Source organism: Myxine glutinosa, chromosome 12, assembly GCF_964187855.1.
Source record: "Myxine glutinosa chromosome 12, kmMyxGlut1.1, whole genome shotgun sequence".
NCBI classification, from domain to species: Eukaryota; Metazoa; Chordata; class Myxini; order Myxiniformes; family Myxinidae; genus Myxine; species Myxine glutinosa.
Window position 1 is genome coordinate 4,846,656 of NC_136272.1, and position 15,760 is coordinate 4,862,415.

The window sequence follows — 15,760 nt, forward strand, 5'->3', positions numbered from 1 at the left end:
GTTTTACAACTAATAAAAACGAATTTGCGATTCATTCGCTTTCCTGCGCGTTTGTGCACGCGATGGCGATTTCTTTACCAAACTCCGGAAGCCGTTCGCTTTGGACCAAACCATTGCATGTAAATAGAGGGGGGGGATTGTCACCACTCGCAAGCCGTTCGCTTTGGACCAAACCATTTCATGTAAATAGAGGGGGGGGATATAATTTTAGATATAGATATAGTACGGGCATGCCCTAGTATCTTTCAATCCTGACAAATCTCACACTTACGATGTCTCTCGATAAGACCGACTGGACAACCCTCCCATCCACTTTCTGAATAATCCTCTCCAAGAAGTTCTGTCACTCAAGCTCTTGGGTCTCACTATCTGCCATGATCGTTCCTGGGAAAAGCACATTTCAAATCTGGCCTCCAAAGCCAGTCGCTGACTGGGCATCCTCCGTCATGCAAAGTCCTTTCTTGGCACACCTGAGCTCCTCACCACATACAAGGCTTTCATCCGCAGCTCCATGGAATACTGTTCTCCACTCTGGGCCGGTGCTCCTGCCTCACACCTAGTTCAGCTTCACGCTGTTGAAACCAAAGCTTTCAGAATCATTGGAATCTCCCGCGATGAAGCTAACTCTGAGGGCCTTTCACTTACTCACCGCATGCAGGTTGGTGGTCTTTCTGTCTTCTACCGACTTCTCTCCGGCCTTGCTCCCCCAGCTCTCTCTGGGCTCTGTCCCCCTAATATTCCTACAGGTCGCACAAGATCTGCCAGCAACTCTCTTATGGTTAAACTGCCAAAATCTAGGCTCTCTGCTCACCTTCACTCTTTCATTCCCCTTTTCTCCCGCCTCTGGAACAAACTCCCCCACTCCCTTCAATCCCACTCCTCCCTCCAGGTCTTTAAAACAGCTGTTCACCACCATCTCTTATCTTCTCCCATCCAAAACCTTGGTCTTTTCTACCCCCGCTAATTTCACCCCAGATCCACTTTTTTGAAATACCAACTTCTTTCCTGGATGTCCTTGCAGTAGCCTTGTGTTTTATACTTCTCCCCCCCACCCTTCCCGCGCCTCCTCCCCCCAAGCTCTCTCCCTCCCACAGATCTCCCGATGTCCCTGCTCTCAAATGTTGTGTTTGTGTGCTTCCCCTTCTCTCCCCATCTTGTCAACCACTACCCTTATTATATGTTTTGTGTGTCTGTTTGATTTTTTTTTTGTGTGTGATAAATGTTAGCTCTTTCACAAGCCTCGATCCTGTATCCAAAAATAATAATAATAACGAAACATCGTTTTTTAAAATTGAATTGTCAATCTTGTGAGATTATGGAATCCCACGATATGTGCTAGACATACAAACATAGATTACATTTTGTGTTAATTATGTAATTCTCTTGTCACCTGGATGGAAATTTAAAAAAGACTCCATTACCTTTTGCCCATAGACGTCATGAATGATCATGTCGAGTTTCTAAACGATCCGTTTAGCGGCCTCGCAGGAGTAAGGAAAAAACAAAGAATGTTAATGGTGACCCATTGATAGGACAGAAGAAAGGACGAATGGACTGACGTACGTTGGTATGGCTTCATCAGATCATCATGACCAAGGTAGATGAGCTGAAAACAAACGTGCAGGTGGCTGTGTTGTTTGCTGCATGGGTTTTTGAGTATCAACAGGGTCACATGATCATCACGTTTGATTTGGCACATCATTCGTTTGCTGGAATTCTTGTGATTGAATCATTCTGCGCTGAGTTGAGCGATTTTGAGCAACAATTTTTCATCGATGATTAACTTTGAAGCTTGAGTGTTTTGACTTGAAGTGAAACGGATTATCATTGATTTTGATTTAGTGAGCTTAGATTCAAGATTCAAGATTCAATACTTTATTGCCACATCAACTTGACAGTTGTTAGGAATTTGGGGTAGTGTGCTCTTAAAGACAAAAAAAACATACATTAATAAGGCATGGTATACCTCCAAACATTCAGTGGTCATAGTATACATAAAAGGTGCGTATAAGAGCATTTAAAGTGGCCTGTAGCTAAAGTGCCAAGTGCATTATAAGCTCATGAGTAGTTACAGGAGTGGTACGGTGCATTCAGAATGTGGATGGCAGCAGCATAGGTGCCGTTCCTGAACGGAGAGGTTCTGACCTTGAGGGCTCTGAGTCTTTTCCCTGAGGGTAGGAGTTCGAACAGGGGGTTGGCTGGATGAGAAGCTTCCTTAAGGATATTCAAGCCAACCCTCTGCATTCGGGACTCATGGATATAGGAGAGAGAGGGCAGGTCAGTTCCAATGATTTTGGAGGCTGTATGTATGAATTTGTCCAGCTCCTTTTTTTTTTTTTTCCTTTTTCCTTATCACCGAAATGAATGCGTGTTTTGTGACATTTGGTGGAAAGTGGGAAGTGTGTCCGTCCGGTAGTGAGGCATTCACGTCACATTGTAATGATTCCATTGAACATCTCATGTAAACACGTTCTTCTTTGTTCGGAAAGAGTCAAAACGATTCCTTCCAAACGGGCACATCAACGGCCGTACGGTTAACACTCGTGTGCGGCAGGCACAGCTCATTGTGATTAAGCGTCGCCCGTGTGTGCAGAAGATGCAGCAAAAGCAGCACATGTGTCCCGAACGCTTCACGACGTTGCAGCGCATCGTGACCCACGAACTGGACACCGGCACCGCCCTCCTTCGAAACTCGGCCACTGAAGCTCTGTTGTGGTTAAAGAGGTAGCGTATAGCTTGATCTCTATGCTGGGTAACGCTTTGTGACAGATGTGCAATCGGTATCGAGCAACTAGGGAGCTCGATACATGACGGGTAGGGTGGTTCTTAAAAATGAAAGTTTAAAAAAGTCATGCTCCTAACACTTAAAAAAATTTGTATGTATGAAAAAACCCTTCATGGTGAAATTTTAAGCAATTTGGACTACATTTAGGGGTTGCACACGAAGTTTGTAATTTCCATATTTGGCTCACATAAATGTTTGGAGTTGATTCTTTATTCTCCGCTGCTATACTTTTGATTGTGACCATTACAGTTGACCTATGACCTTGCTATGTACTGCACATTTTGAAGTTGTTTTTAAATTAATTGAATACAGTACAGCTGTACTCTGGTGTATGCAGTTGCTCTCTTTGTAGAGTACAATGGTCTCCTGACGAGGGATGAACAGCAAACCCAGTATCTGCTTCAAGTTGTGACAGAACATCGCAACAATGAGTGGCTGGCAACCATGAGTCACTGTGCAACCCCTAAAACTTGATGTATTCAAAAAATATTTCACAGGCAGAAGTTTTACCTCGATACCAAAAAAATTAAAGATTAGGAGTAAAACAATTCGAATTTTTTTTTTTTTTGCCTTATGTAGCTAAGAACCACCCTACTGACGGGATATCGACTTTTCATTGGAATCACAGATCGCTTACCCTGGAACTTGATGCTAGTTCTTCTGACCAGGTGTGTGCAGGTAATTGCCTAGAAGAAATGAAAGTTGAGACTTTACTATAATCACCGCTGCAGTTTCAGCTGTAAAAGTTTACGGACGTTGATGTTTCCTGCAAATTATCCTTTGAAGCCAAATGGCGTCAAACTTCTTCTGTTATTCTTGCTCCACCATCATGCCTTCGATGTCGGATAATTAACAAACAGGAAAGAAAACTTTGTGCGAGATTACACTGCCCATCACAAACGGTTTTAACATTTTTTTTCTTCTTTATTTGGATAAACACAAACAAGTGCGTAATTAATGTTGTACCTGATAATGTCGTTCAGGGGACTGAAGTTTCTGAAGGAATTTTTGATGGAAGTGAAGAATGGGGAGAAGGATCTGGGATCTGCTGTAAGTAAGTATTTTAGTGATCGGCCAGAAGATGCTGAACAATCTTGGTGATGTATGGGGTGAATTGTGGGGGTGGGGGGGGGGGGGTTGATGGGGGGTGGCTTTAATGAGCAGAAACGATTTCTGGAAAATCCGAAAGATCTGGAGAATCCGATTGTCTATTTATGGATTTTTCTTTAACTGGTACTTGGTGGTTTTTCTTCCATGATTATGTTGATATCATCTCACTCTTCCATGAGTCTTTGTTGTATATAAAAAACGTTTATGTCATGCATTTTATTGTTGATAATGCTGGATGTGCTCTGGAAAAGCCTTTCCTGTTGACTCTAGCCGAAAAATGGCCGATTGTTCACCCACAGATTAGCCACGTGTGACTCGGCTTCAGCGCGTTTTAATTCTTGGCTTGTCTGTAATTGGAATTCAGATAAGTTATTGTCATCGTGCACCGTCTGTCCGTCAACTATTTTGACTTCTGGTCAAACTGCTGGGCCGACCCGGCAGTAATTTGGTAGCAAGGTTTCGATCCTGACTGGTAACGGGGATTGCAAAGCTCATTCTTGTCACCTGACCAGAAGTGTGTCAAAATGGCGGACTTGGTAAATTCCTTCAAAAATCTTCTGCAGACCCACCGGTTAGAATGCTACCAAATTTGAGTTACAACTTTAGGTCAGGGCCCAGATAAGCTACAAGTCCAGTTGTCCTATTTTTATTGTTGTTAAAAATTTTTTTATCATGAACGACAACAGGTTTTGTGCTGATCAGACTTTGAAATTTACATATTAACAACAGTGTAACGTGTGTACATTTCCACAGTTTTAGTCCAGACCCTCTGATCTGTGCTTCCATATACAGAACGATTATAAATCATTAGTGGTATGTACACGTGTATTTCCTGTATCAACGATACATACACGTGTATTTCCTGTCTTAATGGTACGTACATGTGTATATCCTGTGGTATGGAACTGTAAATGCCAAAATAGTATTTTCTTCTCGTCTTGTTTTTAGTATTGGCTAGAACTCGACGTCAAACAGAAAATTTGAGCTGTTTCCCTTGACATATCATGTGCCTTCAATATGGTCTGGAACCCCACTCTGATCACCAAACTCTCCTCCTATGGTATTCATGGAAATCTCCACACATGGCTTGCGGACTTCCTCTACTGTCGTAGTCAACGTGTGGCCCTGACTGGATTTCTCTTATCTCCTCTTCCTGTTCAGACTGGAGTTCCCCAAGTGTTCTGGGCCTGTGCTATTTCTGGTCTTCATCAATGATCTCTCTGACTCTCTTGAAAATTCTCTCTATCTCTTTGCTGATGACTCTACTCTCTGTCACTCCATTCCTCATCCCTCAGATCGGCAGTCTGCAGCCTGGCCTGGACCTGGACCACTCTCTGCAGACCTGGACAAAATCACAGACTGGCCAAACAAGTGGAACATGTCTTTCAATCCTGACAAATCTCACACTCTTACTATGTCTCTCCGAAAAGACCGACTGGACAACCCTCCCATCTACTTTCTGAACAATCCTCTCCAAGAAGTTCTGTCGCTCGAGCTTTTGGGTCTCAATATCTGCCATGATCTTTCCTGGGAAACCACATTTCCAAGCTGGCCTCAAAAGCCAGTCGCCGACTGGGCATCCTCCGTCGTGCGAAGTCCTTCCTCGGCACACCTGAGCTCCTCACCACATACAAGGCTTTCATCCGCAGCTCAATGGAATACTGCTCTCCCCTCTGGGCGGGTGCTCCTGCCTCACACCTAGCTCGGCTTCACGCTGTTGAAACCAAAGATTTCAGAATCATTGGAATCTCCCACGATGAAGCTAACTCCAAGGGCCTTTCACTCACTTACCGCAGGCAGGTTGGTGGTCTTTCTGTCTTCTGCCGATGACTCCTCCGGCCTAGCTCCGCAGCTCTGTCTGTGCTTTGTCCCCCAAATATTCCTACAGGTCGCACAAGATTTGTTTTGTTTGTGATTTGTTTGTGAAGTAAATGTCAGCTCTTTCACGAGCCTCGATTCAGTATACAAAAAAAACAAAAAAAACCCAGCAACCCTCTTATGGTTAAACTGCCAAAATCAAGACTCACTATTCACCTTCACTCTTTCATTCCTCTTTTCTCCTGCCTCTGGAACAAACTCCCTCACTCTCTTCAGTCCCACTCCTCCCTCCAGGTCTTTAAAACAGCTGTTCACCACAATCTCTTATCTTCCCCCATCCAAAACCTTCATCTTTTCTACCCCCGTTAATTCACCGCAGATCCACTTTTTTGAAATACCGACTTCTTTCCTGGAAGGCCGAGCAGTGTCCATGTGTTTTATACCTCTCCCACCCCCCCCCCTCCCCTTCGCCTTCCCATGCCTCCTCCCCCCAAGCCTTCTCCCTCCCACAGATCTCCCAATGTCCCTGTTCTCCACTGTTGTACTTGTGTGCTTCCCTCTCTCTCCCCATCTTGTCTCCCACTCCCTTTATTGTATGTTTTGTGTGTCAGTTTGTCTTTTTGTGATGAATGTTAGCTCTTACACGAGCCTCGATCTTGTATGCAAAAAAAAAAAAAAAAAAAATTCTGCCCATCCATCTCACCTTCAATTGAACACTGTGTTCTATATTTATAGGCCACATGCTCAGGAAAACCCTGTTGTTGGCTTCGTGGTTAAGGTGGCTGACTTGACATCTTAGGGTCCTGAGTTTGAGCCCCTGTCATGGCGTTGAATTAACACCAGGTGGGTTGACTCTGCCTGTCATCCTTCTGAGATCGACAAAAATGAGTACCAGCTGGCAGGTAATGGGAAGCATTGCATCCGTGTCCTCAGCAAATGATGCAGCCAAGCAGCTACAAGCTGCATACGAACCACCACCTGATCAGGAGAGATTTGATCACAGGGGTTAAAAATTTCCCAAATCCGATTGAACGTCTTTCAATTCTCCTCTCGGTTCTGGCACCAATCTTAATTTTGTTCTTGGCTGGGAAGCATTTCAACTCGAGTGTTGGCATTTGCTTTTTGATTCTTATTTATATATATTATTCTATTTTATTGATGTTTATGTTTGTTGTTGTTGTTCCCTTCTCCTTCAAGGTACAGCTTATGGTCGTACTTTACGACAATATCATGGTTGGGTCGTACGTGGTGTGTTTGCGGTAAGTGTAACCTCTCAGTTAATCCCTACTGTGGAGTGTGGTGTTTATCTGTTGCACTCACACTTTTTTTATGTTCTTGATTTAGAAATTGTGGGCTGGTTTGTTGTTATATATATATAAAAAAAAATTTGTATGTATGTATATATATATAATATTTAAAAAAATTTTTTTTTATATATATACATAATGAAACTGAAAACTAAATACTGTATTGGAGTCATCAGAAGGAACCAATAAAAAAGTAAAGAGCAAAGATGGAGTCACCAGAAGGAACCTGGATAGGATTCGGATTTCAGCTTTCAGCCCCCAAACCCATCCAAGCGCAGCCAAGTGAGCCTTCCAGAAAAATGAAATCTGCAAGAATTGACTTCTCCGAAGACATATAGATAAAGAAAGAGAGAAATAAAGAAGAAACATGAATTTGAATGAATAAAGAGGAATATGAAAAAGTAGAAAGAAATGTGAAAGGAACTAAGATCCCTCAACTCCTAGCTCTAGCTCCGTCCCCTACCTCCTAGCCCTAGAAAGATGTTGGGAAAACCCAGATAGATCGATTTCAGCAGTTCTTCCTCAGGCAAAAAACACAGCAACAGTTACAAGCTACCAGAGGGCCAATCAACGGGGATGCAGAGTCCACACAGCATCAGGATATGGTACAGTCATAATGAAACAGAAAACCAAATACCATGGGACATGGCTTCGTGGGGGATACGTTCCTGGAAAATCCGCGAATTGCGAAACGGTGAATAGTGGGGCATTGTTTCAATGGAAAAAAGGTGGGATAGGTTCCCGAGTCGCGAAAATCCACGAATTGAGAGGACCAAACCGCAAATGGCGAGGCAAAATCCACGAATGGTGAGGCTAATTAGAGAATGTCGCCGATAATCAGCGAAAGTTGATGGAAGTCCCGCAAATGGCGAAGCAAATCCCGCGAAGGTCGATGAAAATCCCATAAATGTATGCCATGGCATTATTTCAATGGGGAAAAGGGGGATACATTGTAGGTTCCCGGTGGTTCCTGATTCGTAGAGTAAAATTTTTAAAGTTTAAAATGTTTTCGACCGCAAATGCAAATGATTACAGTTTCATTTTAAAAATGCTTACAAATTTTTTTTAAATGACAACACCAGGTACAGTACCATTTCCAATTTATTGAAGGAATGTGCTTACAGTTAAAAGTGCTTAACCATACCGTACCATGAAAGTAAAAAAAAAACACAACACCATCGTGTACAATTTAAAAAAATTTATTTTACAAACACACGCAACTTCAAATGATGATGATTATGGTGATTATGATTATGGTGATTATGATTATGGTGATGATGATTATGGTGATGATGATTATGGTGATGATGATTATGGTGATGATGATTATGGTGACGATTTAAAATCCCATGAATTCCTCGAACTTGAGAGCGACCCAAATGATGGTGCAGCAAAATCGTGCACTAAGGGAGAGGTTAGGAGAAGGGAGAGGTTATCTGCTAGGAGAAGGTGAGGATGCTGTGGTGAGAATGCTGGTGAGGACGCTGAGAGGAAGACAGGAGAGGGTGTTGATGATCTTGAGGTGGAGGGAGCAGGGCTGAAGAAATGGGTGATGGGGAGCTGCCTGACACATTGCCCAACATTTTGATGTCACTCTTTGTACGGGAGCAGCGCATCATCCAAGCCTCTGCTGAACTTCAGGAACCTCTCCATGACTGGGTCAGCGTCTTGCAACCTGTCGACAAGCAACCACATGTCCTGCAGCAACTCACAGGAACTGGACTGTGAGATTGGACCTTGGTACCTCTACCTCATCACTGCCTGCCTCCTCCTCCTCGGAAACCTTTGGAATGGCGTCCAACTCCTCCTCGGTGACCGGGTTTAGGGAACGGTTCAGCATCATGGTTTTCAGCATGAAGTCCCTCGTCTGCGTGTTGCCCACGATCCATATTCTGAGAGTCTTGTCCATCCTTTCCATGTGGGTGACATGGGTGACCACATTCGTACTCAATGCAGCGCTCGCTGAAACACTCACGAATTGCCTTCTCCTTCCCTGTATAGCAAATGGTGGATTCGTTGACGCCATAATACCTGCCCACAGAGGCCGCACTCTCTCCCCTTAAAAGCTACTTTATGGGTTAGGCTCATCACTTTCTTCTGCCTCTTGGTAGTCGAAGCATCTCGAGTCGACTGGTCTTGCCCTTGGGAGCCATGATTGAACGATGAGCGAGAAGGATGATCGAGATCCAGGACACAATCTGTATATGTAGGAATGCGAGCATTGTGGGTAGCTGAGGGAGGGGTGAATACCCTGGACATTTTTTGTGGGTGATGTTATCAGATGATACCGTATTGAGCCTATCTGCTAATTTCAATAGTAGATTTAATTTGCATTCTATAATTTGTGGGGTTGACTTGTTTACACATCTGGTGGGATATCCCATGAAGCTCGCTTATAGTGCGACTAAAATTCCTGTCCGCGAAAGCCATGAAAACGCAAAACTCTCAGCAGTGAATGTATAAGCAAGTCATGCTCGCGGCTTCTATGTTTTTTTGCGTACATATGTCCAGCTGCTTTATACGGTACATGGCTGCTAAAAGATGGGTTTATAAATGTCATTTTCACGGCTCGTGAATTTTTTTTTTTTGCGCCCCTGATAAACCGTGAAAAAACAAAGGCCGCAAATTGGGAAATTAAACCGCGATTTTGCGGAACAGTGTGCGTGTGCATGTGTGTGCGCTGGTGCTCTTTCTATTTAATTTGTAAACCTTCCATGATGGGTCCGGTCTGTTGCTCTAACGCAATCTTTGACCTCTGACGTCAGCACCCACAAAACCACATTTTGAATGCTGTCACTGACCATGGTAGTTCTAGCTGGGATAACCGATAGCGTTTTTCCTCCTGCATAAGAGAAGTTCTCTTTCTCTCTTTCTTCGAGCAAAACTGTTCAAGATATCCCAGGTAAAGTCCCTGGCATTGGGCACTGCTTTGTGTGTCCTCTGTCGATGTGAACTTGACCTTAACCCACCCTTGCTCCCCACAACGTCTAGCTGGCACTGCACGCGGTTCCTGCACTCGACACCTTCCTTGCAGCCATGGCCATCCATCCTGGCGATGAAGAACGACCCTCCTTCCGCACCCAGCTGCAAAAGGATCTTACCGTTTACCTTGGCGCGATGGAGCGGCAGCTGCTGACGCTCGACTTGTTCTATGACGCGCACGGCCTCGAGTCTGATGACGTCGTGTGAGTCTTGGTCTTGATTTTGGTCTCGGTCTTGGTCGATCGTGGACAGGTGTATCGGATTGTAATGCGCGGCCGAGGATTTAAGAGCCGCTGTTCAGCTGTTCTCTATTTCCTACGGGAATAATGTGACTATCTCCATTTTTGGTCTTGACTTTCTACCGGGCAAGATAAATGCTTAATCTGGTGATGAGAATAAAAATGAACATTACTGGATAAGTCTTTCGTTTCTATTCTCGTCATCATATCGTCCGATCTTTCGTAGACAAAGATCAGGTCAGGTGGTGTTGGTTTAACCTGCGCTCGGTGGTTCTCACCTCAGATGGCTCGATCTTGAGACCATGTGTGTGATGGTGGTGGTGTAATTTGAACAACCTGATTACCTTTCTCACCTTTTGTGAATTTTATCGAGAGGGTTTTAATCTGATTTCCTGGTTTAATATACAGTGTCTATATACATATGTATATGTATGTACATGTATGTACGTGTATGTATAATGTATATGCATGTATATTTATGTAATACTATGGTTTATTCCCAATGTATAGCAAACAAATGTGCAACACTTGTAAGACCTGGACCCTCAACCTCATCCTCCAATAACTCACAAAGTTATGGCACATGTAGGTAATGCCATTTACCTGCAGTACCTTTTACATTTCCCCCAAAGGACGGAGCAGGTAAACTCTTTGTACCTCGTTTGCGTAGATTCCCATTTTTGGTATAATCCGCATTTCCAAATCATGGGGTTTCCCCATGGATAATGATTGTGATGAGACGACAATCTCGAGCGCACAAACGTATCAAATCATCTTCCCTAAGTCGCATTTGTTCATGCCAGGTGCCTGTTTGCAACACTACGGATGGTGCGGTGTCTAATGTTCCCACTCGAAGCTGCGTAGTTTTGTCACCAGAGCGAATATTTGTACATAACCTGCCCAAGGATGTTTAACCGACTTTCTTCCGCATGCGTTGCGTCTCTCATTCGATGTACAATCGTCATATTTGTTTTCCTTATTTTTTTTTCAGGTGCTCTGCGAATTGCGCACCTCTCCGGTTTGATGTAGAAATCCATGCAAATTAATGAAATATTCTTTTTGGATTGCAAATCGCATTTTTTTCTTCTTCCTTGTCCGTCTTTGGAGGACTTCCTTATTGGATTACGAAAAAGAAAAAAAATCTCAATTGTGTATTTTAAATGAAGAATAAACTTTTCATTTTAAACAAAATTTCTATCAACCTCATTTGCACAAGTTATTTCTTATGTTAATGTGTCCTTTGTTTTTGTGCAGGTACAATTTTGTGTAGGTGCATTTTGTGCAGGTACCATTCATACCTGTTGAAATGCATGAAATGCATGAAACCCTGGTGTTGGGCTAGCGGCTAGGGTGCCGGCTTAGGATCCTAGGATCCTGGGTTCGAATCCCAGTCGATCGCTGAATTAACGCCAGGGGGGTTGACTCAGCCTGTCATCCTTCCGAGGTCGGCTAATTGAGTACCAGTTCACTGGTAATTCCCTGGTTGTCGTTAAAGGCGGCAAAAAGGGTTGGCGTCAGGAAGGGCATCCGGCCGTAAAACATTGCTTCAAAAAGGGGACCAGAAAAACAACAACAACCTCGGTTCCTGAAAAAGGCCAACCCCCGCTTTGCGGGGAAAAATGGCCTCTAAAGGTGGTTTTATTCATACCTGTGAATGTTTAACTTCATGGCGATGGTTACCAGAGTCACTTGCGCACAGGTTTGGATCTTCCGTTGTAAGCTTGTTCATGATGGCTGGTGTGCGGAAATGAAGGGAATAATCCATTGGTGCTACGACTTCTCGAGTCGTGACATTTGAATCAAATTTGAATTTCACCACCATCTCTTATTTTCCCCATCCCCATCCAAAACCTTGATCTTTTTTACCCCCATTAATTCACCCCAGATCCACTTCTTTCCTGGAAGTCCCAGCAGTGTCCATGTGTTTTATACTTCTCTCGCCTCCCATTCTCCTGCACCCTCCTCCCGAGTCCTCTCCCTCCCACAGATCTCCCGATGTCCCTGCTCTCAAATGTTGTACTTGTGTGCTTCCCTCTCTCTCTCCCCATCTTGTCTCCCGCTCCCTTTATCTTATGTTTTATGTGTCAGTTTGTCTTTTTGTGATTAATGTTAGCTCTTACACGAACCTCGATCTTGTATACAAAAAAAAATAATTGCTGAACAATCGGAGTTGTGTGAAAATTGTTCCGTTTGGTGTTCCCATCTGACTCCCACAACTTGTGCTGAGATCTCTGGTACAAATCCCATAACCTGTCGATTTCTCCCGCCTGGCATTCGTGGTTGCCCTTCGTAGTCGAAGACGGCCATTCATGGGTGACGTGCGAACAACTCAGGAACGTAACTTTGGCTGTAGTTTCGGAGTTGCTGACCAGATAATCGTACTCTGAGATGGTAAGTAGTGGCCGAGACGAGACCACTTGTTACACACCGTTTGGCCAGGAAGTTGATTTGTTCCTGATACTGGCGATAACCTGCCTCCTTTTTGTCGTAGTACAACTTGGGATATATTTAGGTTCACCAACTAATGCTGGCAGATCGGACACCCTGCTTAATGTCCATCAAAGGGACGACGCACACATTGATGCGTGCGCACCTCTAACCTATCCTGCCAGCACACGTGTCCTTGTTCAAGTAAAATGATGTATCCCAATGCCCTTGTCCTGATATTTACAATCTGTGTACCTGAGGTTTACTTTTAGGAACCACGTCTTACAAATCGGATTGGTGGAGAACAAACAGGGATGATTGGTTTTGGGGGAAAAGCCGAGACTTGAGAACTTGGAATGAATTTGAGAGACGATCTTGAGACAGTTTTTAGTTTGGTCACTTTGTTGGAAGTGACAAAGTTTTCTTGAAGTTTGATGGATCTGAAAGCAAGTTCTTTGGATGATATCCAGAGACTGTGCTGATTCCCAGCCCGATAATAATAAATAAATAAAAATAACTATCGCTTTATTTCAAAAAGCCTTTCACAGCCATGGGCTGAATTAATGACCCTCACGAAGTCGTCTGCTCGGAGACATTTTGTGGAGGTCACAGTGACCTGTTAACAAAACGACATTCGGTCACTCTTTGTTTTCTTTCTTCCTGCACGAGATTTGATCTTTTTGTTGCAAAGAGCACTAATGTTTCCATGGCCATGTGGGTTCGAGTTTGGTGCTGCTTTGGGTACTTGTATGAACACAAACGAGCCTCTGACTTGCACTAGAGTCCCTGTATAAAGAGAGTTGTGTCAACTCAAATTTGGACGCCATTTTGTGTCTAAGTGTGTCGGATTAGATATACATGTACATTCGCGATATGGGGTGATATTGTTGCGAATATGGAATTTGGCCTCCATATCCGCTTGTAAATATTCCCCTATTTTCTCCAATACTCCCCAACTTTCCCCAGTCCCCCATTCCCTAGTCCCATTGCATGTAAATAACAATCAGTAGAGCCGACCTTCCCCTTATTCCCCCATTAAATGTCGTGCCCAGGTCCACCGCACCACACGTAGACAACTTTCGGACATCTTCCTAGTTATTCTTAATCTATGTCAGTTAAGGCCTCGTTTCCATTAATTATGACTCTTCGTTGCACCAGAATGTGATTATATGGCATCAGTAGTGAGTTTAGGACCTTTCCCATACCTCCTCCCATCTTCTTCCCCAAACAACAACAATAACAACAACTACAACAACAATTACAACAACAACAGAGGGGATGGCGGCGGAGCGGGGGAGGATGCGTCCTCACACCGGCTCGATTAGCTCCAGACCATGCGCTCCACGGGGTTACCCCGAAGGGGCTGGCTGTCAGCTCCTCGTCGGGGGCGGAGCCAGCAACCCCCCCCGCACGCACCCAATGAGAAGCAACGTGCCGATTCCACGAGGCGGAGCTAACGAGCCGAGGGCGTGTCACTCCCCGCCGGATATACGCGGCCACGCGCCGGATGTGACGTCAGATTCGCCCCCAGCTGGAGAAAGACGGACCTGCGAGCGCTGAAACAGATGCGCCTGAGTTTGGAGAGGCCTGAGAAAGAACGTCACCTCTGAGCGCTGCGACGAGACCTCCCCGCATCTCTGGACCGAACCGTGTACCCTGCTTTGAGCCAAGAGTGCACCTTGAGCCATCGCTATCTGCCTTTCCTAGCCATCAAACCCCGTGTGAGTCAGCGTTGTCCCGTTTATCTGTGGTCTGTCTAGGGTTAATATAAGAGTGTGTCTAAGTGCCTGTCTTTCTATGCTGTCCCTCTTGTAGTTGTAATCTAACCTTCCGCCTTAATATAACCTCCTCCGGAGGTCTTGAGAACTGAACCCCTGGTGTCGTATTGTGTCATTATAACCCAGCCGGGTGTCTTCTTTTTCTTATTGAGCCAGCGTAGCGCGACTCCGTCGACGTCGAGTATAGTCGGGTAATTTGTGCGGACACGACGGCCATTCCGCTCGGCCCACCTTAACATCAAAGTCGTGTCTGTAACAATTGGTGTCGAGGAGTGGAATTCGAACCCGGGACTAAATTTATTAGGCCCAAATTTTGGGAGGGAAAATCGATTCGGAGCGCGTACTGCGCTCGACGAAATTATAACGAAAAAAAAAATTGGATTTGTTTTACGAAACTCGAATTTTGCAAGTCGCGCTATGGCGGATCAAGACAGCTGGGGTCCGGTAAAGGAGAGTGAGGTAGGGTCGATCCAGGACCAAAATGAGGGACAGGAGGAGAGCGAAGCAGTGAGGGCGGCAGGTTCGCAAAATAGCGCCGTCACGCACGAAGAAGCGGGCGCGCAAAATGGCGCCTCGCTGGTCACCGTGCCCGCGACCGAAGTAGCGCCGCTGGGAAGATTGGAACTTTTTTTTATACAAATGACGGCCCTTATGGAAAAGAATAGTGAGCGATTGGAAAACCAAATGGGGGTAATGGGGAACCGGATGGATGCTCAGAGTGAGCAAATGGGGGTAATGGGAAACCAAATGGGGGTAATGAGGGACGAAGCGAGGGGTACCAGTGAGGGGTTAGACAATAATTTTGAGGAGTTAGACAAGAAATTTGGGAAGATAGACAATAATTTTGAGGGGTTAGACAACGGGATAAAAGAAGTGAAAAATGGGTTAATGGGGGTAGAAAATAGAATGGCTGCCCAGGAGAATCAGATAGAGGGAGTGAAAAATGGGTTAGAGGGGTTAGAAAACAGTATGGAAGGCAAATTGAGGGACATGAGGGACCAAGCGGAAAGGGAAGTTAAACAAATGGAGCAGCAGATAGAGGGGGTCAGAATGGGGGTAGAAACCAAACTGGATGCTCACAGGGAGGAAATGGAGCAGATGAGGGTGGCATCTGGGCAGGAGATGCAAGTGATGGGAGAGGAGATCAGAAGAGGAGTGAGTGAGGAGGTCGGAGGAGTGCGCGAGGAGGTGAGGCACTGTAAGGAGCGCATGGAGAAAGAGGTGAGAAAGGGGACTGTAAAATTGCAAGGTGGCATAGAGGACCTGACGCAGGAGGTGGAGCAGCTGACGGTGGGACAGACGGAGTTAGTGGAG

The 15,760-nt window shown here is 44.8% G+C and overlaps 1 protein-coding gene across 2 annotated transcripts in view; it reads left to right on the forward strand.

The window, feature by feature from the left end:
* PLEKHA8 (pleckstrin homology domain containing A8) overlaps positions 1-11,436 on the forward strand; it is a 51,141-nt gene extending 39,705 nt beyond the window's left edge. The window contains exons 11-14 of one of the 2 annotated variants that reach the window (XM_078766411.1): positions 2,594-2,724; positions 3,769-3,839; positions 6,911-6,972; positions 10,012-11,436. In XM_078766411.1, coding sequence (XP_078622537.1) covers positions 2,594-2,724; positions 3,769-3,839; positions 6,911-6,972; positions 10,012-10,209 — 462 coding nt within the window. In that variant the 3' untranslated portion in view covers positions 10,210-11,436. The remainder of the gene's footprint in view (positions 1-2,593; positions 2,725-3,768; positions 3,840-6,910; positions 6,973-10,011) is intronic. The other variant, XM_078766412.1, reaches the window with a different exon arrangement.
* The last annotated feature ends 4,324 nt before the right edge of the window (positions 11,437-15,760 follow it).